This window comes from Anas acuta, chromosome 1, assembly GCF_963932015.1.
Source record: "Anas acuta chromosome 1, bAnaAcu1.1, whole genome shotgun sequence".
NCBI classification, from domain to species: domain Eukaryota; kingdom Metazoa; phylum Chordata; class Aves; order Anseriformes; family Anatidae; genus Anas; species Anas acuta.
In genome coordinates, this window is record NC_088979.1 from 192149995 (window position 1) to 192173500 (window position 23506).

At 40.3% G+C, this 23506-nt stretch overlaps 1 protein-coding gene across 2 annotated transcripts in view; it reads right to left on the reverse strand.

Moving 5' to 3' along the window:
• The window catches only part of FAM185A (family with sequence similarity 185 member A), a 48288-nt gene extending 38594 nt beyond the window's left edge, over window positions 1-9694 (reverse strand). The window contains exons 1-2 of one of the 2 annotated variants that reach the window (XM_068669873.1): window positions 9315-9694; window positions 2588-2697 (exon numbers count right to left, since the gene is read on the reverse strand). In XM_068669873.1, the coding sequence (XP_068525974.1) occupies window positions 2588-2697; window positions 9315-9654 (450 nt within the window). In that variant the 5' untranslated portion in view covers window positions 9655-9694. The remainder of the gene's footprint in view (window positions 1-2587; window positions 2698-9314) is intronic. The other variant, XM_068669872.1, reaches the window with a different exon arrangement.
• Between the last annotated feature and the right edge of the window lie 13812 nt (window positions 9695-23506).

A 23506-nucleotide genomic window follows, 5' to 3' on the forward strand; every position in this document is an offset into this window, starting at 1 on the left:
CTGCCACCCATTTCTACCCTCTCATGTAGGGAAGAGTGAGGTTGCAACAAGGAAACTACAAAACATCAAAAGGGACCTTATATCCCTTTGAAAGATGTTGAAAGGATGGGGAGCACAAGCAGTGCTCTCCTTGCTCCTCCCACTTGGAGACTGGGACCCAAGGAGGAGACAATGTACAAATCAGATGAATGATTGGCTGCATAGCTGATGACATGATCAGGGTTTCAGGTCCTACAGACTCCACAACCGCCCTGGGCAGCCTGTTCCAATGCTCCTTCACCCTGGCCGTGAAGAAGTTCTTTCACATGTTGGTGCAGAACTTCCTGTCATCCATTTTGTGGCCATTGCCTCTTGTCCTGTCCCCACAAACCACTGAAAAGAGGTTGGCCAAATCCCTCTGTCTCCCACACTTAAGATACATGTAAACATCAAAAAGATCCTCTCTCAGTCTCCTTTTCTCCAGGCTGAACAGACCCAGGTCTCTCAGCCTTTCCTCACAGAGGAGATGCTCCAGGCCCCATATCATCTTTGTGGCCCTCCACTGGACTCTTTCCAGGAGATCCCTGTCTTTTTTGTGCTGGGCAGTCCAGAACTGGATGCCACACCCTATGTGAGGCCTGATCAGGGCAGAGTAGAGGGAGTGGATCACCTCTCTTGACCTGCTGGCCACACTCCCTTTCTTTAATGCACAGTAGGGTCCCATTGGCCCTCTTGGCCCCCAGGGCACACTGCTGGCTCATGGTCAACCTGTCCACCAGAACCCCCAGGTCCTTCTCTGCAGAGCTCCTCTCCAGCAGGTCATCCCCCAGCCTGTACTGATATATGCAATTGTTCCTTCCCAGGTGCAGGACTCTACACTTGTTAAACTTCATTTGGTTTCTTCCTGCCCATCCCTCCAGCCTGTCCAGGTCTCGCTGAATGGCAGCAGCAGCACAGCCTTCTGACATGTCAGCCACTCCTCCCAGCTTTGCATCACTGGTGTACTTGCTGAGGGTGGACACTCTTCCCTCATCAAGGTCATCAATGAAGATGTAGAACAAGACCAGACCCAGCACTGACCCCTGGGGAACACGGCTAGTCCCAGGTCTCCGGACAGACTCTGCGCTGCCGATCACCACCCTCTGAGTTTGGCCAGTCAGCCAGTTCTCAACCCACCTTGCTGTCCACTCACCTATCCCACACTTTCTCAGCTTTGCTAGCAGGATGTCATGGGAGACAGTATTGGAAAGCCTTGCTAAAGTCAAGGCAGATGACATTCACTGTCCTCCCCCCATCTACCCAGCTGGTGATGCCATCATAGAAGGCAATGAGGTTCGTCAAGCACAATTTCCCCTTAGTGAATCCATGCTGACTACTCCTCATAACCTTCTTCTCTTCCAAATTGCTTGGAGATGTAAATGAAAATATATTCTGAATGCCAAAATGTTAAATTTCAAAAGTCTCTTATCTTTCAAGTATCTGAGAAAAGATGGCCACCAGGTTAGTTAGGATTTTGAGGGAAGACAACTTTCTCCATGACATCACAAAAGATTTTGCCAGTTGAGATGGCATCCTGTGATTACTGTCAATAATGCTGGCTAAAATTGCTTTTTCTCATATTATGCAATTTCTCAAATTTTCACTTACTGTTATTAATATAGAGTCCTCATTTTTAACCAGTTTCACAACATCTGTAACATACAGTATTGTTAAAAAGTAACAAAAAATCTGACAAGAAGTTATGTTCAACTACACAGAATCTGGACAATACAGATTGTTTGTAGGTCACTGAACATGGAGTAAACCTGACTCTATGTTAATTTTTTCTGTTAAATTTCCCAGTAAGCTGAGTTTCCCCGTGCATACTATATAATCCTCTCTTATCACAGTAATGAAAAATGTTGAAAGGTTTTCTATATCTCAGAAACGCTTTAGAAAAGAAACAAAAAAATCTTTTGAGTTTATACTAATTGCTGCACGTACAATGTTAATTAAGTGAAATTTATTCCAAACAGCACCTAAGGTACTTATTCTTTCATTATGCCCACAAAAGAATGTGTCAGCAAACCTGAAGTCTTAAGATCAAAAAAACAAGGTCATGACCCTGTCATATACAGTATTTATCAGTATTTTCAGTTGGGTACTTAGGACATGTCATTTCAATTTCAAGTTACACATTAATCTAACGAGTTTGTCAATAGCATTGATACATCAGAATTAAGAAAAAAATTTCTGGTTAAAGAAAGAGATAATGCATGCTGTGAAGCACTTCATAGTCCCAAACGAGCAAACATAACTATTAGTTTGCTGTTCATAGAAAGGAATTCCCAGACTTTATTTTTCTCGTGTGCACACACACACAGCAGCACCACTGTTTCTGCTTTCTTCAGCTATTGAAGGTGCCTGGACTTCCTTGTTACTTATGGCTATTGACCTTCTATCATAATTGTATGCAGTAAGAAAGGCAAGGTACTACACACATAGTAACAATTAGAAATACCAAAGGGTTTTTAATCTCTAGAACTGGCACCCAGTATTTTATTTTTTGCCACATTCCATCGCACAGTCCCTTTTAAACACTAATGGAATAAAGAAATGTTTGTTGTACCTTTATTGACTGCAAGACACTAGTCCCCTTCTCGGTTTCTATTTTGCAGTTACTGCATTCAATTTTCTGAATCTTCACACAGCCAGTCCCTGATGTTTTGATATCCAAATCTAGAATTAAAAGAGAATTAGCAACAGAACAATAAGGTCAGATCTGTTTAACGTAGTACTTGATTACAATAGAGTAACTACATGCGGTAGGATAAATGCTGTATGATTAATTATCATCTGCTTACATCTGGCAAGGTACAGTCCTTTAGTGAGTTATTATTTTTTAAACAATTCCTACACTCCATCACACAACTACCTTAGTCACCATATGTACTAACAATTCTACCCTATCATGGGTTTTGGGGTGGGAAAGCTGACAAGTTGTTTGAAACCATAAGGAGTAGCAGAACTCCATTCCAGGAGATGTGTTTGTATTAAGTTAGAGCTCACCTTGCTTAGACCTATGTTGCTTCAGCCAGCAAGCAGCATAACACAAAAAAAGGTTCAGAACCTTGCATGCACCATTCTTCCCTAGTCTGCTGGAAGGCCTGACTTACCCTCCGGGCATGAAGGAGCTTGAGTAACTGCAGTCTGAATCACCTCACCTTAGTATTGTTCACAGGCTGCCATGAAGAAACTCACTGGGTCTTGTAGATAATGTACCTATCAAGTGAGTAATTTATGGGCTCATGCAGGAGCAGCACAAACATTTTTCTGCTACTTAAACTCAGGGATGAGCTCAAAGGCCCAGGGAGATGCGTGAGAAGGTACAATCTGGGGATTCTGATTGCAGGAATAACCATTTATTTTAATGACCACCATAGACACAGGTAAAAGGTAAAACCAAGAGAGGAAAGAAAAAGTTTTGTCCTTTCTTATGGAAAGGAATCAGAAAAAGAATGCAGGAATGGAAGAATATTAAATGACACCTATTACATCCTTTTATATGTTGCAAGAAGCAAGTAATTAGTGCTAGAGGAGATTCAGGGAGCTCACCACATGCTAAAGACCAGGGGGAAGGGAGAAGGGAGTAATCTAGTAAAAAAATAAAAAAAAACAAAACAACAACAACAAAAAAAAACAACTTTATTTAAGCAACTACGAAATCCCTCCCGTTATCTTTACCATCTGCTAAGGTGACCAGTAACATTCTAAGAGATGGAGAAGAATCAGAGTGCATAGAACAGGCTCTGCCCCTCAAGTGAGACCCATGAAACAGCAGAGGCTGAAGATCAACTGGTACACTGCTGCTCAGACCAGGCACTGGAACCACACTGAGGGCAGCTTGCAGACAGAGAGACACAACACCAACTCACAGCAAAGGAAGGTTTTGTCACCTGACAAAACAGGAAAATTCAGTACAGCAGGAGACAGGTAAAACATTTGATTTCTTTGCTTCACGACTGCTACCTTCTTGCTGCAGTCACCTAAAGGCTAAGTTTAGTGAAGGATGCAGACAGTATTTGAGGGGCAATAATTCTATAAGAAAAGGATGCCAGAAGAACTGTGTGGGAAACTTGCTTCTCCAGCCAAGTCTTTTTGTTTATAGATATTGTTTTCTTAGCCTCCTCACAGAGAAAGAGGGAGATGGACGGACCTCCAAGAAAGTGATACCATGACCAAGATTTTACCTGACTGTACATTTCTTAAACTTAAATTTTTAAATTGAGGCATGTAAAAGCACAAAAGGATGCTGAGAAGGGATTGGTGACTAACAGAGGCTGGAGGGCCAAGATTACAATGTTTATATTGGCAAAGCCAAGCTAGTTTCACCAGACTAAAAATATCAGAGTGGTATGAGAGCTATTTCAATTTGATCAATTCTGATCTGCAGGCTTTTAACTTGTTGAGATGTGTAGGCAAGACATTTCCAAAGTGTTTTCTTTCCTGGGAGGTAGTTGGATTGTTTAAACGCAGTTCACAGAAAGACACTGATAGAGGCACACACATCTGAGCCTGAAACAGCATGTCCCTGTACAGCATAAACCTGGAGAGTTCGAAGAAGAAAATAGCATTGTTTCTGAAATACAAGCTGTCTTGCTCAAAACTGCTCAGTTCACCCACTGGAAAACTGCATGGTCGTCGGGAGAGCTTATATCCAAGGCTTTTGCTACCTTGCTTTCAGATAAGACACAAAGGCAGTTTGCTTGTGCAAGCCTTTAAATTCCATCAGCATGGCAGCTTCTAGCTCTTGTTACTTCTGTCAAGAAAAAAAAGAGGAGGAGGCTTAAGAACAGTCAGTTCAACCATGATACCAGCTTAATGAGAATTTGCTAAGAGTAAAAACAACAAAAACTTCTGATCCTGCTTGGTACATTACAGCCATTATATGAAAAGTAGATTAGCAATGTACTCCCAGATGTACCAAAGATTGCCAAAACAGGATGCAGAAGTCCATGAATTCACATGCATGCTGTTAAGAAACACAGCATTTCTGGCCTGGAAACACACATTCCAGAGTCACAGTATTGCTAGCCTTATTGAGGAAGAGTTAGTGGACAAGGAATGCCTGTCACGTGAACAGGCTTCCTGATGCAAGAATAAGTGACTCCCAGAAGAGGCAGGCTAAGAGCTGGATAATACTGCTAACAGAAAGTCGACAAAAAAGGAGGAATAGGTTACAATCCATTTCAGTGCCAAAGCTCCGCAAATAGTCTGATTTCTCCTTGGCAAAGCTGAGGGCTGCAGCCAATTTCAGCCACACAAGGCTTGAAGAATGCATAAAGATCTTTAAGGTGCAGAGGACTTGCATTGAAAATAAATGTGTACAGGAATAAAAAGACCTGTGGTATGAGACTGTAGGCAGAGGCACTCCAGAAATACCACCTTAACCTATAATATTTAAAATAAATAGGTTATCAGCATGTTTCAAAGTGACTCATTAGCACTGAACCACTAGAAATACTTCATGATGATCCAATTCTCTGCTCGTATGGGAAGCTTACCAGTACATGACCATACTTGTTAAGATAATTCAGTCCTATTTACTGAGGGCAGCAGATTACGGTATTTGCTGCTCTGAGGCTGTCATGTTTAGGAATAGAGACCGATGATTGTTGTTTCTCAACTCAGTTAATATGTTAAGACTTAAGAAAATACACTGTTGAAAACGTATCCATTTTCCAGTACATTTACAAAAGAACAAAAAGCAGAAACAAGTATTCCCAGGATCCTGGGTTCTCCCCTCAGAAGTAGGATGAAAAAATGTTTAAGTGATAACATAATTTTATGATAGTGGTGAGTCACAGCAGCTTTCAAGACCCAAACATGCCTTCAGCTTGCCTAGATAAGTCTGAAAGACTCTACAGTATTTAACCAAAGATGAAAGTGATCTTATGGGCTTTACATAAGGCTCATGTGGAATAGTTAAGTTCTAACAAGGAGAGAGCTGGCATCAAAACAACCAGACCAAAAAAAAACAAACAAAAAAACACCACTGGCTTCTAAATTGGCCCAGGCCTGGAATGCTTGAGGGGACAGAATTTTGGTATTCTACTCAGGGAAGCTTGGCCACTGCTTCAGACTTGATGGTTCTCCTACACGACTTTGCTGTTCCCTTCCCCAGGGTATAATACAGAAGAGCATTGGAACTGTCTGTTAAAGGAGGTTGTAGAGTTTTCATCCCTGGAGGTTTTCAACACCTGGAACTAGAAACCTCCTGAGGCCCCTATCAAATGTGAATTACCCTATAATTCTAATAATACATACCTACTAAAACTAAACAAAAGAACTACATAGGCAGAAAAGAAGGATGATTCTCAAATTCTGGTTATGCCAGACCTCATTTTGCTTTACCCAAGGAGTTAGTCAACATACACTAACAAGAACTAGCTGGTTCCAGGGTTAGTCAGCACATGCTGTTCTAGATGCCAAGTGGGATTCCCTTCACGTGATGAGCAGACTCACAACCTACAGTTATATGCCCACACCATCCCTGTCCAGGAATAAACAGCTAAGATGTATACAACCTGAAGTAAAATAAAAAAATCTGCTAGATTTAAGAGCAATTCATCAGTATCTATCATCTGTGAAGGTAAGATGTATCAGAGGATGGTCAGAGTGAGTAGGATATTGAAAGACTATGCACAGCACAAGACTAGCCACTGGAACAGAAACAGAGGGTCCTTCGGCATTCAGCCCAGTAGGGTTAACTCCAGTTGCCTCTGGTTTAAGGTGTGTATTTAAACTTCTCATCCAGCACCTCCTGCAAATGTTCATCAGGTTCTGTGGAGTTTTAACCAACTTAAAGCTTCCTGGATAAGTTCCAACCTGAATTGCAAAAGCTGTTATGAAACGCTTTCACTTCTAAAAAGGAAACTAGCTAGAATACCGTAAGGACATTCACATCGACTTCTCAATTTCTTACAGTCTGGTGACAGAAAAATGCTGAGATAAAACAGTCTAAACAGAACAGGGCCAACACCCTCACGTGGGCAAGGAAGGCCAGAGAAAAGCCACAGTGTTCAGAGAGGAATGCTTACAGCATTGTTGAACTTCATGATCTTAAGGGCCTTTTCTAATCAAAGCATTCCTGTGATTTGGATTGTATGCTTGTTTGAGTCCAGATCCTTCTATGATACTATTTGTAGTCTGAGATGCATTTTCCAAGGAGTGAGATCTTGTGCACTGATGTTTAATGGACATTTCTTTCCTACCACAGGAAAAGGAACAACCCAAAAACAAGCTACTACTCAGAGATTCCAAAATACATGCCAGAGCTGAAGTGGAACCTTATGGGCAAATAGCTTCACTAAGTATAAAAAATATTTACATCAAGAGATTTATATCTGGATACGTCTAGATAAGAGCACAAAGAGACAATACTAACATTGTGCTAATTATGGTGTAACAAATACCAGGTAGTAGAAGGTGACTATAATCCACAGACTGCACACGGTACCCAAATTGTGTGATCTTATCCCAAAACTAAGTGGAATGACTTGCTTAGAAACCTATAAGCCAATAAAGCCAATCTCAAGAGTGTCAGGAGGAAGAAGACTGGGACTGTCTGCTGAGTTAGTTGATGTTCAATGTATAATAAGAATATAACCTCAAAACATGACAAAGGCTAAATGAATTCTTTTTATTAGAATTCATTACTAAGGCCTTGAGGGAGGTTCTCCACATTCAAGCTCTTTATGAAGGCTGAGATTTTCCAGGCCTAAACACAATGAACTCTCTTCCAGCATCCCGCAAAAAAAAGAGTAACAAGTATGAAGCAGCAAAATAGTCACTCAAATACCTTTTAGAAAACAAAGTATAAAATTGCTGTTAAAGGACTACAATAAACAGACAAGTGCTGTCAGAGAAGTGAAGGGTTATGAATGGAATGATGGGTTTTGTTTTGACTGTTTGTAATCCTGGGATGAAATCTATTAGTAAGCTACAGAGAGGCCAATGTCATCTTTGTACGTGCCAAGCAGGAAAAAGAAAACCAACCAGAAAAAGCCAAGAAAATAAGAACGTAGCAGATAGATAACTCTTAGGGAAGACTTGAATCTACAAGACGACGACACTCCTGCCTCATGACACTACTACTGTTTGGTGAAAGAGGCAACGAATACACTGATAACATTTGATCTGCTCCCAAACAAACTTGGACTTTCAGAAGTCTTTGACAAAGTCCTGGATTGCTTTCTGACTTTTAACTATAAATTATGCATCATCTCAAACACTTTGGGAACTCGGAAATCAGTACGAATAGCAAGGTTGAAAACTTTTCACCAGTTAAATTATTCAGAATTATTAAAACTGTCAAATTGCAGAAGATCTTGGAACACTGCACACTTGTGCGAGAAAATAGCAGTTCAATGGACAGTACACCTCAGGGCATTCTTTGCCAAAAGGCATGGAGTTTGCCAGCAAGCTTTCACCATGGCGCTGTTCAGACGTGTAAATGGACAAGCATTTGGAAGAGAAATCCACTGAGTGTCTGAGCCATACCAGGCCCAGAAGATGCCCAAGCTGAAAACAGTTGACAGCACGCTTGGCTGTTTGTCCTGTTCTTACTCTTCCTTCCCTGAGCATCCATTTATGCCTGCTGCTGAAGACAGGACAGCAAGCTAGTTGGATTCATAGCATGAATCAGTATGGCTGTCCTAAATGAGACAAACCAGAGATAAGTAAAAAGACGAAAGGTTCAGAATGCCTTAGCTGTAGCGGTTAGGAAAAGCAGTAACCGAGAAAACATAACGCGGTGGTCCAAGAACCTCACAGATGACACACATTAAGTGTAAATTGGATGGGATTATTCACCACATCTCATAGCACAGCTGCAGCGCAGCATCAGAAGAAATAAAGCAGCAGGATGGGGGGTACAACATCAACCACCAAAAGCCAGGCTCAACAGCTCCCTAAGCTCACCAAGGGGAATTATCCCAGCAAGCTCACCCTTTGCCATCCCTAAACTTACGGCCACCATCAGCGCTTCGGTTGGGATGTCTGCTGTTACCAGCGGTGATGGTGGCCCTCAGGAAGGGTTTGTAGGTTGGTGTTTGTTGGTACCAGCGGCTGTGGTGGCTCCCAGAAGTGGTTTGTCTGTACGAGAAGCCTTGCCCAGCCCTTCCCCTTGTGGCAAAGCGATGATGTGCGAGGCGCACTAGGAAGAAGAGCTGCCCTTGGCATTTCATCTACTTTTGCTACGGCTTCTTCCAGGTTATTTTAACCCCTAGAAGGGCCACGCAGCCACCCCCACCCTCAGGCTCCCCAAATACCCCTCAGGGGCACCCAGCACCCACCGAACTGAGCCGGCGCCCGGACCTCCACGGCGGCCCCGCTGCCCACTCCGTCGGCGGCGATGGCGGCGAGCTGCAGCTCCTCGTCGTAGCGCACCCGGACGCGCTCCGGGTCCCGCCTGTCGCCGCGGACGGTGACCAGCAGCCGGCGCTCGGAGCCGGGGCTCCTCCGCGGCTCCAGCGGCCGCACGCTCACCTCGCAGGGCAGCCGCACCCGCAGCCTCCCCCGCGGGCCGACCGCCAGCTCCCATTCCTTCAAGGGCTTGCGGGAGCCGCCGGGAGCGGCGGAGGAGCTGCTCCAGGCGCGGGGCCACCAGCGGCAGCCCGCCCGCAGCGCCCTCATGGCGGAGCCCCCCCTTCCTCCTCCCCCTCCTCCTCCTCCACTGTCCCTTCCCCGCCAAGGTCACGTGATGCCAAGGGAGCCCCGATCGCGGAGGCTCCTGGGAGTCGTAGTTCGCCGGAACTACCCGGGTGTTCCCATTGGGCGGCGGGGGGGGAATGGGGCGGGAGGTGAGGGCTCGCCTTCGGCCGCTATTGGGCGACGCTGGAGCCAATGGGAAGGGAGGGGAGGGGGGAGGCGGGCTCGCGTTGCCATGGGGACGGGGACGCGGCGGGAGGGGCGGGGCGGGGAGCGCAGGTGAGGCGGGGGGGGGCTGCGGCCGCCTCAGGGGTTGGGGGGGGGGGCACCACATTTGTCGCGCCCTCTATAAATAAATCACCTTAAAAACAACGGTTCTCTGCGGCTTGTAGATGAGTGGGGAGCCCTTGGGTTCAGCTAAAAGCTTTCTGTGCTCCCCCCAGCCCGCGGTGCTGTTGTACAGGTTTTTTTTTAAATAAAGGGACGTCTGGGGAGTTCTGTGGGGTCAGGGCTGGGCCGTGTCCCCGAGCACTGAGGGGGGGCACAGAAAGGGGCTGCCCCACCACAACAGCTGATGAAACCCGGGGATGTCTGTTGGGTCCTCCCTTTTACACCCCATGGTGCCATTTGGTAGGGTGGGAGGTGTTTTTCCCCCAAAATAACCCTACAAACCATGCAATAGGGCATGTGCTCGCCCAGCTCCTTCTGTCCCGTTGCCCTCACGTCTGTCTCTGTCTCTATCTCACAGGTTGCGTATTTGTGAGCCCAAGGGGAGGAAGGCGGCCCTGGCGCTCCTTGTCCGGCGGTCATTTCCTCAGTGGAAGGCTCGGTAAGGCCTCGTGCTGACCGGCAGAGCTCTCCGCTTCACTCACTGCTTTGCTTTGCATTGCTCAGCCTCAAGAATCATCAAATGAAACCCAAAAAGGGCCTGCCTGCCGTACACTGGCTCAGTGCAGAGGAACGGGATTCTGGAGAGTGAAAAACGAACCATGAAATACCTTGGGATGAGACGAGGGTTGGATGTGAATTTTTCCAGGTCTTTAGAAATAGTTGATTTTTGAAATACGCATATACATACATAAATATATATATATATATATATATATATATATATATATATATTAAGGATTTTTTGCTGTTGAGCCCGAATACTGAATCTACCTGTTCACTGCACAAGCTGCTGAGGCAGCAGCAGTGAGCCAGCAGTGCAAGGTGCTACAAGGCTCTGCAAAGCTCTGCAAGACACTACAAGGCTCTGCAAAGCTCTGCAATACACTACAAGGCTCTACAAAGCTCTGCAAGGCACTATAAGGCTTTGCAAGGCTCTACAAGGCACTGACAAGGCGCTGCCGCCGGGTGGCAGCCGGCCCCACGAGTCCCCCGTGGGGACCAGAAGAGTTCAAAACCCTGGCTAAGTGCAGCACAGTCTTGTTTTGTTTCCTTTTTTTTTTTTTTTTTTTTTTTTTTCTTCTTCTCTGCATTAGATACATGCTAGGTACCTAAACATCCTTCAAAATGTATTTATAAATACTGAAAAAAAACCACAACCAAAAACACCCTGAAAAAGAGGAACTGCTAGGAAGAGTTCTTTCTTCATATAAACTAAACTTAAGGCTTTTAAAGTTTTACTTATGCCGTCTATATTTTGGCTATAATGTTGATTCAGTTTTATTTTCATGCTCTTGATTAATTTCCAGTTGATTACACCCTGTAGGGGTATTCTTGGTGACGTTATGTTTGTGCTGAGGTTCCTACCTGCAAGAACACTTCAAGTTAATCACAGAATCATAGAATATCCAAGTTGGAAGGGATCCAAAAGGACCATCGAGTTCAACTCCTAGGTCACCAAAGGAACACTCAAAAAAAAAAAAAAAAACAAAAAAAAAACCACACAAAATCAAGTTAACAGATCAAGTTAACAGAAAGTGTTTGAGCAAAGTTTACCACACACAGGGCTAGCTGCTTATCAGTGTTCCTTCATATAAAGCTTAAGAATTTTAGTGTCAGGATATAGTTGTTTTGTTTTGTTTTAAAGTTTATTAAAAATTCCTATGCAATTCTACCGTGAAATATTTTTATGACATTTTTTTAAATCCATTTGTCATAGCTAGCAATTTAGATTTCTCAGCATCTTTCTGAACTCCTTCCCTGAAGTTTCTTATTTCTTAATAAGTCATCCGTTGGGCTTGGTGGGTAGGCAAAGCTTTTTTGTTTGTTTTCCTCTGTAATCTAGTGGATGTGTAGTGATGGTAACAGTTTCTGCTCAGGGGTGGCAAAGAGAGGCTGTCTCCGGAACACAAAGGGGTTTGGATTTCAGGGTTGTTTTTTTTGTTTGTCACACTACCAGATATTTTCTGAGGAAAGTAAGTTCCGCATGGAAACCAAGTGAAAAGGGAAGTGAAAAACCTCACCATTCAAGTCCTCCTTATCTTAGCCATATCTAACTCCAGCAGCTAAAGTCTGTGGGGGGCTCAGGGTGATTCCATCTCAAACAGCAGGGAGTTGAAAACAGAAACAAGGGTATTCACAACAGAAATCGTTAAGCAATTTAGGTACGCAGTGTGCTGTCATTTCCCCAAAATAGTTTTCTATGGAACTGTACAGTCTAATCACTCTGAATTACACAGGTATAATACCCTATTGTATACTATGTAGTTTTAATTTCAGCTATCACTTGATGTTGACATAGCTTTGTGTTTTAAGGGCACAGCCCTTCATGCTGAAGCACTAGCTCTGCCCAGTTAAAGCAGAGGTCCTGCTATTTACCAGACTGTAAACTTCAACTTAAGGAAACAAGCATTAAGAAATAAGATCTTAGGGGATAAAAAGAACATCAATTGGCTATTGAATAAACCCACGGTACACAGATGTTATTGTTACCAATAACATCTGCAGATCTTGTCTCTTTCCTTCTCTTTGAAGAAGATATGGAAAAACTGGAAAAGATCACAGGGACAGTAGGAGGCAGGGAAGGGCTTTCATATCGGTAACAGCAGGTAGGTTGGATTCTTCAGCCTACAGAAAGGGTTACCAAATGAAGAGACAGTGCTAGAAAACGCCTAGTGGCACAGAAAGGTTGAGATTGTTCACTGACTCATGCAGTAAGAGAACCAGGTGATTCAAAGCAAGCAGAAAGAACTGATTATTCACGTCACGCAGGGGTGAGGTTAGAGACTCTATTCCCTCAGATTTTGTAGATATTGAACGTTTTGCATGAGTTTAAGGGGCGAGTGGAATAGTTTGGGGAAGCATCACTATTCTGCGATTGAGGGATTCTTCTGCTTGCCCCCAGGCACCCAGTGTTGGCTTTGGGTCTTTCCAGGTTTCACTGTTTGGATGTTCCAGCTGAATTGTGTACCTTTTTTCTTACTCATTCAGTGTAAAGCACTCAGTCAGCTGTCTTGCTTTCAGAGTCACGTTTATTTTTTAAGATCTATGTGCAAAAGGAAGCAGCATGAAGGTGTGGATAGATACCCTGTGTCATGCCCAGTAGCTCATCTGTTCTGTTCATTGTCTCCTGCTCTGGGTGCTGCCTCTGCCTCTCTGAGCAGGACAGATGGGAATGTGGCTGACTTCTAGCAAAATTAGCCAATTAGGCTCATATCATTGATTTGAAAATATTCAGGCTTCCTTAGCTGATTTTGCCTGAGAAACTAATCCTATGGCCATTCCTCTCAAGATCAGTGGTGAGAGAGAAGGAAGGAACCCCCCTGTAAAAGAAGGGAAAGGTGCACAACATCCAGCAGCTGGCTATGGAAGGGGATCCATGTCTATGGCCTCAGTTCAACCTAGTTTCACATTGCACCTGTTCATCTAAACTTGTCTAAACCTTAGACTTGTGTTCTTGTATTAAACAAAAATAGCCTTTGGTAAGTTGGAACATTTACATACCAGTCTATACCAATTTAACTAACCTGGTTTAAATGAAATATCAGTTTTGTGTGGCAGCAAAGAATGAGTGAGGGAATAGCTTAAGAAATTAAATTTTCATAATGAAGGAAAGTAGCACACATGTCAATGTATAATGTACATCTATAAATCCATCTGTGAACCTACATCCAATGTTAGTAATAAGCTGCATCTGTATGTCCACTGGAGTTAGCCTAGTTGTACAAATAACTGCTCGTTGTTTTAATTCATTTCACAGACCTCAGAGTCTCAGAAGTTATCAGATTGGAAGTATAAATGAACTTGAATATACATTCATATATACAAGTTTTCATAAAACAGTTTAAAAGGCATTAATATAACATATTCTCTTCATCGTACAACAGGTTTTGTCTCCAGCAATAACAACATAAACAATTTGATGTTACTCTAACAATGAAATCATATCTTTATTCCTGTAACAGTGGCTTAGAGAAAAATAGTGTGCTTTATGTATTTTTTTCATTGTGCTTAAAATTAAAAAATCACATTCTGGTTGGGCTTGAAGGGTAAGACTGGGTAACTAATATCAAAATCTTACTGACACTTTTCTGAACTAGAATCTTTTTCTAATTCATTTAGTAAATGCAAGGAATTAAGATAAGGCTTAATGGGTTCATCACTGTATGTTAATGAAGTCAATCGCTTGAAGTGTACTTCCCTCAACAGAGACTATTACAAGTTCTGTGTCTTCTTAATTAGTCTAGCTGATCCACCTGCATGCACAGAGCTGTATCTCTTCATGTTCAGAATGCAATTTTATTAATTTTACTATTTTTTTTGCAATTGTCATACTGGAAAGAGCCAATGCAGCTAAGCATGACCCTGCTGCTGTTTGCTGGAAAGGTACTGAAATAAAGGTGCTGGAATTCATCTTGGGAATCTGATTCTGGACTTTTGTTATTGCTGTCCAGAAGCTGTTTCACAAGACAGTTCTCAGTGTGATTTGACCTGGGTTCTAAAATGGACTTGTAATTCCAAGGCCTTGGTATTATTTGCAGTTCTAGAGTTTGAGAACATCCATGTTTATTGAACTATTCTGAATATTTATAAATAATTTGAGCTTTCATTTCTATTTGAATTAAACCTTTTATCACATACTACAAAAATATAATTTTCCCACTTTGCTTTTTGAATTTTACATATATGATTTTCTGTAAGTTAGATTTTAAATTTAATTCCGTAGTAGGTAATTGAAGAAAGCTAAACTTTGCATATCTTTTGTTACAGTACCACTTCCTAATATTTTGAAAAGGCAACTCCGTTCCCTTCCCTCTTAGTGCTTATCACACTAGCTAAGGCTAATTTTTCTCCTCTGTTTGATGTGTCTGTATTTGTGTCTTATCATTATGTTTTAAACTTGTATATATCCAGGAGATTGTTTTTATTTTCTTTCTGCCCAGCAAATTGGAGTCTCTAGCAAAGACTTTTTTGTACTACCGTTCTCTGAAGAAGTGTTATCTTGCATCAACTGCAAATGTTTGATTTGCATCAAGTCTGGTTCTCATACAAGTATGAACAAAAGTGCCTACACAGATGAAGCTCTCAATTTTTGGCATCTCTCTGTTTAGAGTTTCACTTGTACTTTTCCCACTTCCTAAATTCTTCCAATATATTCAGTCACAAAAGCACCAGCAGCAGACATGAACATGAAATGCATATTCTAAAAATTTCAGCACTTTTATTGGTGAAAAACAACTCTCTTTTAGCAATAGTGTATACATGCTTATGTACAGTGCTTCAAAGTTTATTTCTTGGCCTCTGTGGTGTTTGCAGTTGTTTCACAATGTTTTGACTCCTTCAGGAGAGATCATGAAATTGCTTTTTTTTTTTTTCCATAAGCAAATACAGCTGCTGAAATCTCTCTACAAGTCAAACTGTTCTTGAAGAAATTCCAAAAAGCGCTGAAGAAAGTCATAAACTTCAGTACAAGTTTCACTACCTTTGCAGACAACTGATTTTTCAAAAGGTGGCTATGCACAGCACAACATTTTTTTTAATCCATTTTCCCACCACAGATGTATAAAGAAATCACATTTTTCTGAACCATCAGATTTCTGGTTTGGGAACATAAAATGACTCTGGTTGTTTCATTGGAGAAGCCCTCTATATACTATTGCCATATTCACAAAAACCTTCCTTGATTTTATTATCATTTTAATTTTGATTCTGTTTGATTTATGATTAAATTTTTTTTTTTTTTTAAGGAGAAAAGTTTCCCCATATGCTATGTGAATGGCTGAATGCTGTCAAGATAATATTATTTAAGTCCTACATTTTGACAGCTGATAGGAGTTTTATTGTGACTGTACTACAGCAGCATACAATGTTCTCTGCATAGTAGTTACTTTGGATAATAGTTACTCTAGAAAGATCCAATAGAGTCAGGTGAACACTTGCAGCCATCAGCAATCTTTCTCCCAAAATTTTGAACTAAACTATTGTCATTCTAAGTAGTGAATTCACTGAATTCACTGTCGTGAATTTGGGAAGAAATGCTTGAATTCCTCCATATATGCCCTGTCTTCACTTTACTCTGTGTTTTGCTCTACAAACATACTTGCTTCCCTATCTCAGGATGTCATGGCTAGACTTCTGTGTGCTAGAGGGGTTCTCCATCCCTTCTCTTCCTTTTGTAAGATGTTTATTGATTCTGGACATTCTGTATCTCATACAACTTTCTCCTAAAACATTTGTCTGGTTTTGTGCCACCTTCATGCAAAAGGTCAATATTTTAAAATTCTGAATATAAAAAACTCTTTAAGATACTGTTACATCAGAAGATGTTTTTGTCAGCTATTAATATTTGATATCGGGACAAGTATGGACCTGACTGATATTGCTGTGTCTGATCGAGGTGCCAGGAGCATCGTGTCCCTCATATTCAACCTCCCATTCCCTGTTCTGGCTTTGCATTTGCATGTGCCTCAGACAGTTCTGACAATTGATGCCTCAGAACGTAGTCCTGAAGTACTGATCTGGGATCATAACCACAAAATGAAATTACATAAAGTTATAGTAACTTCTCATTAGGTCTCACCTTGCTCAGAAGAAAATGCCCTTGGTCTAGCTGTTCTAAGTGCAGGGATCTTGGAGATTTCTATTCCTAAGGAGATCTGTGAAGGTGGGATTTGCCCAGACATAATTGTAGGAGTTATCTTTTTCAAAAACTCTACTTATTCCAACTTTCTCCTATTTCTCTCTCAACGTATTTGTTCTTGAACTGTTTTCTGTAATTTGGGATAAAGTTTATACTAAACCTATGTTTATAAAATCTGCATGTTAGCCTCTTTTAGCACTCTGTCTTTTGGAAAAAGAACACAACAACAACAACCAACCAAACAAACAAAAACCAGATCCTACCACGCACTAGAGATCAAAATACTACTTCAGTCCTGTAAGATTTTCCTCGAGTAGTCAGTTCACTTGGATATTTCTCAAGGTCATATTATTTTAACACAGGCCACAGATGCTAAAAATGCGACTTGCTCCATAACTGGAATGTTAGTGTGCTACATAAGAACTCTGACATGAAGAGATCTTAGGATAATTATTTTTTCCAGTATTTCTCTACCTTCTGTTCTCAGATATTGTTCCATGTTTTCTTATTTTGTGTGTGTTTTTTGTTTGTTTGGTTGGTTTGTTTTGTTGTTTTTTTTGTTGGTGGTGCTGGTTTTTGGTCTATTTGTTTATTTATTTGTCTTTCTAAGTTTGACAATAACATGACTTAGAAACACAAATAATTTTAATGATATTGCTCACAAAAGTTAGACTGTCTTGTCCTCAAGACCTCTGTGTTCTGTGAAGGGGCTCCCTTCCTATGTATTTGCTGCCTGCAAGGTCAGGGGACAAAGTGAAGGGTGGGTTTATGCTGGGTGGAGAAAAGAGAAAGCACATTCATTCATTAGTCCTATGGAGATGGCAGAGAGAAGATCCACCACCATCCACCTGGATATTTCCTTTATAAGCATCTACCTGAAGGCAACAGTTGGGATCTCCAGAGATTTTCAACACTTTGTTAGTCAAAGCCCTAAGGATCTGGATTTAGATTTGAAGTTAGCCCTGCTCTGAGCAGGAGAGAGGACTAGATAACCTCAGAAGTGTTTTCCAACCTGATTCTGTTATTCAAAGCCTGCTCTTTAAGAAATATTGTTTTTTTGTGTTCTCAAATATTTACATAAAGGTAGCATAGTCAACAGTTGACAATGATGGAGGGATAATGCTGACTCTTAAGAAGTCTTTCATGCAGTTATGATTGTGAACCCAGACAGATTGCTCGCATTCTGGCTTTCATTGTTTGAATGTGGGTCTCCCATGTTGATGTTGTGTTCTTTACATTACATGTTTATCTTACACAGTCACATGTATCCCAGGATCTAATTAACTGAATTTTGGTATTCTCTTACTTCCTAGAGCTTCAAAAAATGAGTCAGGCTGGTGAAGATTCCAGTTCCAGTGACACAGAATTGGAAATCAAGGAGGAGCAGCCCATCTGTGCACTAGCTCCAACTGTTTATGCCCAAGATGAGGGATCAACTGATGTAACAGCGAGTCCTGCATTTCAGTGCTTAGATGAGGTACCATGCACCCTATCTTTCTCTATCTATAGCAGTGCATATTGTGTTAAAAACAATTAGCCTGAAATATGTATTTCATTGTTAATAGTTACCACAGGCTATATGGAGCTTCCCTATTTCTTCTTTAGTTTTTATTCTAAGTTATATGAATGTTTTGTGAAGTATAAGCAGAGCATATATTTCTTGCTGGAGATGTTGTGCTTAAGGGGTATCCATGTTATTTCTGTCAGCGGTCATGGCTTTAAGGGGCATGGACTTACAGAGATCTTGTTTTTTTGTAGAATGTTAGGTATAGAGGTTATTGCATTACAAATTTAAAAAGACTTGATAACTACATGAAAAACCGCAGCTAAGTGGCTCCATCAGTGAATCGCTGATGACAACAGAAGAAACCTTCTGGAACTCAGTTTGTTTTACTGAATTTTCTTTTATAAGGAAGCTTGTAGATTAATTGAAATGTTTTACAATTCAGGATATTGAATGGAATTCTCAACATTAAATGCCAGAAGAGACATTAAGAATATAGAGATTCCAATTTACACTGAGGTAAATTCTCAGCAGATATTTTTCAAATTTGTTCTTTAAAACATTAGTCTCTTCTTTAAAAGTCCAGAGCAGTTAAAACCTCAAAGACAACTGACCTCTTGCCCTACAGAAATCCTCCTATTTACTGCAAGTATGGAATCTGCACTTTGGGGAATACTTTGTTTTCCAGGTATTCATGTACTTTCTCTAAAGATTTTCAGGTGTGTTGGAATTTTTGATATACCAACAAGAAGCATACACCTGGTATAAGATGCCCTCACCCCTCCCAAAGTAAAATAAAACTAAATGGTATAGTAATATTCCAAAGTATATATTCTATTTCTACTTTGTTTTCCTTATTTTTAATCATGGGAGAATTATTATTATTCTAGCCTCATTCTAGGAAACACTCAGATCATTTGGCTGATTATTTTTCCCAAAACATCTTTCCTAAGAGGTTATTCTGCATGTCAAATTTAAGGCCAACTTGTTTAACTCAGATAACATTGAAAACTATTGAGGGAAATATAAGGTAACTTTAGTATTAGTAGTTGTTCCCAACTTGGGAAAAATTTGCTGTGGAAAACCAAAGTAAGCGATTTACATAGGATTTCATAATGAGCTCTTTTGGTCATTTTGTCATTTTTTAAAGGGGAACTAGTTGACTCATTCATTCTTACCATACTTTTTAACAGTTAGTACTTGTGCTACATGAGTCAGTTGGACTTTTCATCCCTTATCACATTTCTTCTCTTTCACTGCCATATTTTTATTTTCCTTTGTTGAACTTAATACATGATTCAGAGATAAATATATGACTTTGGTCACTATAGAGGTTGCTGCATTGATATTTGCTTTAGTCTCTTGGAACAGCTTTCAATTTTTTTTTCCACAGAAACTGAATCGTATTATATTTTCTCTGGTTTACTGGCTGCTCATTTCTGCAGCAAATACTCATCAGAATGGACACCTTTAGATATTTTAAGACTTATCTGAGCATGGTTATAGTCTCTCTGGCAGGACACCTTCCAGTCAAACCAGTCTTGTTTTTCTCATGTAAATAGCAGATAGTTGCAAAAAGGCAAACATGCAGACCTCTCTCTCCTTCCTTTTTAGTAACACACAGTAACCCTCTTTAGCTGTAGGGGGTGGTTAAAATATTAAAAACTGGATAGAGGTTTGAACAAAAGCCACTCAGTCCATCATGACTTGCTTCTTTTCACCAGTGTTTTTATTTACATGTATTACCAAGATGACATCAACCTAGCTCAATACTTCCACTGCTGTTGGTTAGAGGACTGTCATATATTCACAAAATGAACTTTCCACTTCTTTTAGCCTTAGTTGTTGTGTCCTCGGAATAAAGACTTTTGCTCTAACACTGCTAATTGAATTCCTTATCTTGTGTATCTCATATCCTGTTTTCTTCTAGCATCCACCATTAGAAATAAATCAGTCTGCATGGTGTTAATGATTTTCAATTAGATACAATCTCCTCTTTTTCTGAAAAAAAAAAAAAAAAAAGAGAGAAATCAAATGGTGAGAGGGTAGCTCCTCTAGTTTGAGGCCTTTTTCACTTAGTATAATGTCAGCAGTTCTTGTTCGGTTTTAATCAAGAATGATATCTGAGCTTTTCTATGGTGTGCTTTTTCTTTCTCTTCCTTTTGTTGGCATGTTCTTGGCTTAGAAAGATATTTCTTAGTTCTCTGAAATGTGTACCTCTGTTAAAAAAATACAAGAAAAAGTATTCTACAATATTTATCATGCGTGTCTTCATAGTGGACACTTCTAGGGAGCTATTTGTTCTGTAAAATGCTTCACTTCTGAATAAAAAGTGTGTTACTATTTGCCAAATGCAGTGAACTTGTTTGGAAGTACCTTGTTTGGAAGGTACCAGAGTAACCCATTTCTGCTAATTAACACAGTCCCTTTATGTGCTAAATCTGAACTTGCAGAAGAATGAACTCCTTTGTGAGATTTCTCTGAGTGGTCTAATGCAGACTGGTGCACTCTGTATCCTACAAAAATAAAATGTACTGTGCAATCAATTTGAAGCCAGCATCAAATCTTCCATTTGCACTGCTTTTTTGATGGAAATTGTCACTGTCACACTACATTTCTTTTTGGCAGTGTCCAAGCATCCTATTGCCACCACCCATTGGGAAGCAGAAAGTCTCTTACCACACTCTCAGTTAGTGACCAAAGAATACTTTTCATCACTATTTTGAATCTTGGAGTCTTTCTAAGGTTAACGAACCTCTTACCCATTACTACCAAAAGTGAAGAGCTGCTATTAAAAAAACATTAACCAGAATCCTGGTTCTACAGGAAACCTAGAGCAAAGTCTCTGTGCTTACCAAAGACAACAATAGTGACAATGCAGAAACATGTCAAGCAAGTTTCACTTCTGCTGATCTGAAACTGATTCATGTGGGGCTGTTAGCTAGAAGAGCTGGCCGTGAAATGATGCATGTGTTCAGTGCTTGACTGTGGTTTTAGGAGCAAAAGGTACTTTTCATTTTTCTCTCATCTCCACTATTATATGAAGGTTGGCTACAGCTTTCAGATAGGAATATTAATAACCAGTAGTTCATATATTTCTTCAATGGCATTCTGACATTTGACAATGCCACTCTAGAAAATATAACATTTTATTTTATTTTATTTTATTTTATTTTATTTTATTTGCTAAGAAGCAAAAAATAAAATTTTATTTTATTTTACTTTTTGCTGTTTTTTAATTCTCTCCTAACTTAGGTTAAAAAGTAGATGTAAACAGCTTCAATTTTTTTAGACAAAAGTTAGCTTGGTAGACCAATATCAATTTTTTTTTTTTTTTTTTTTTTTTGGTAACCATAGCAGTGGCTAATTTGCTTCAGTACACTCCAAACATGTATGGGCTCTAACAAAGATGTGAAAATCTTAACACAGCTGTTGAATGCAAACAACATTTTCAAACTTAAGCTGATCCTGGCACAGTCCACGTTACATGCTTCAAAGTGTCCTGGCATGACAAGAAAAGCTGTATTAATATGCTGGCACAGACAGGAAAGACAGATGTTGCCTCCACCCACAGGAATCTAACTGCTAATTAAATAAACATTTTTTACTTTGTTGATATGGTCACTTGGAAAGTGAGCTAGGGATGATAATGTGGCTGTAAGCTAGAGTCTGTGTGTTTTTTTTTAAAGCTTTCAGCAAATGAGCAATATTTTGCATAATGGATGTTAAAATCTGATTAGCGTTTGTGATGGGAAACTCTATTGTTCTAATTGGTCGTAATTCCTGTTAGAAGCTGTAAAGGAGTGGGATGAATTTGCAGATGTCTTTAACCAGCAGGAGGGAGAACAGATCCAATGTAATATGCTTTTCCTTTTGAGAAGTTCTTTTTACAAGGCGAAATTGAGCGAAAACCAAGCCAGGAGTCTGTTGGATATATTGAAGTTATCATAAAGCAAGTAGCATTTCTTTTGATTTCTAAAAAGTATATTTGAAAGCAAACACTATTTACAATGTGTTGTTTCTTCTATGCTATCAAGTGCAGATCTTGTGCCACACAAAGGAAACGGCCCCTGAAGGCAGTGAGGCCAGGAGAAGGAATAACCTGTAATTGCAGTGTCTTCTGCTTTGGCCTTTCCTCAGAAATTTCTGAGACTCACAAGCCTTAAAAAGACAAGCATATTATTGTCTTATGTTCCAAAACTATCTCCTTCTTTCCCCTTTTTCTCACTCAAAATACCTATATGAGACCTGATGTTGCGAACCAGGGCAACCTTGTGCATATATCCAGCTGTTTCTTACAGCGGTTCTGCCAGCACAATGGTGTGGTGAGGAAGCCAGAGCAATGCTCATTGAACAGTAAAAGTTTTTTTATTCCAAAAACCTGTATTTATGTACTCCTTAATGAACACAACCTTAAAGATCTGTGCTAAGAAGAATCTGTTATCTTTTGGTTTAGCATATGGAGGCTAAACTGCAGATGTAAGCAAGGGGCTTTTGTCCACACAGAGGGATGAGAATTTCTGTTTCTTAGGGTGGATTATACATCTCCATACAAGTCATCAACTCTGTGTAATTGCTTAGAAAACAGCAGTTAAAACACAGTTATTTTTTCCCCTGTATAATTCTGAATGTTGGCATACTGTTTGGGTAGAACTGTACCATTAATTAGACCTCTGTTTTGACTTGATTGTGTAAACATAATAATAATAGGTAATAGGAGATATTTTTATCCAGTTATTGAGTATTTTCCAAATGAATTCTTCTCTTACTGTGATCAGAAAATAAAGGTGAACAAGAACTTAAAAAATAATATAGATTCATATCCTATTCTCCTGACTTGTGTGAGTGGTAGATGTGACACATCATCTTATAGCATTGTTTTCTGTTTCTGCTTAACATTGAGGCTGAAGGCCAAGTTCACTTCTGGCAGAAGTATTAGAACTCCATAAAAGTTTAATGAAAGCTGTGAATGTAACCTGTCAGTTTAGCAGGTGGGATGCTTGCATTTATCAGGGCCTGTGGATGGTATTGGTCAGCTGTTTGTCTTTGACAGTTATGTCAATGTCTTCAGGCCTATGTATACCATATATTTCTTTCCTTCATCTCCTGGAAAAAAGAGGAGAGAATACATTGATGAAAATATTTTAAATCTCTTTTTTTTTTTTTTTTTTTTTTTTGGTAGGCCAGTATTTATGCATTTAGTTCTTATCTCCTTTCTTTTTGAACACTTAAACGCCCTTGCTGTATTGATTTTTCTATGACTTATGTGTCATAGAAAATTTTGCTTGATTTTAGTTTAGGTCATA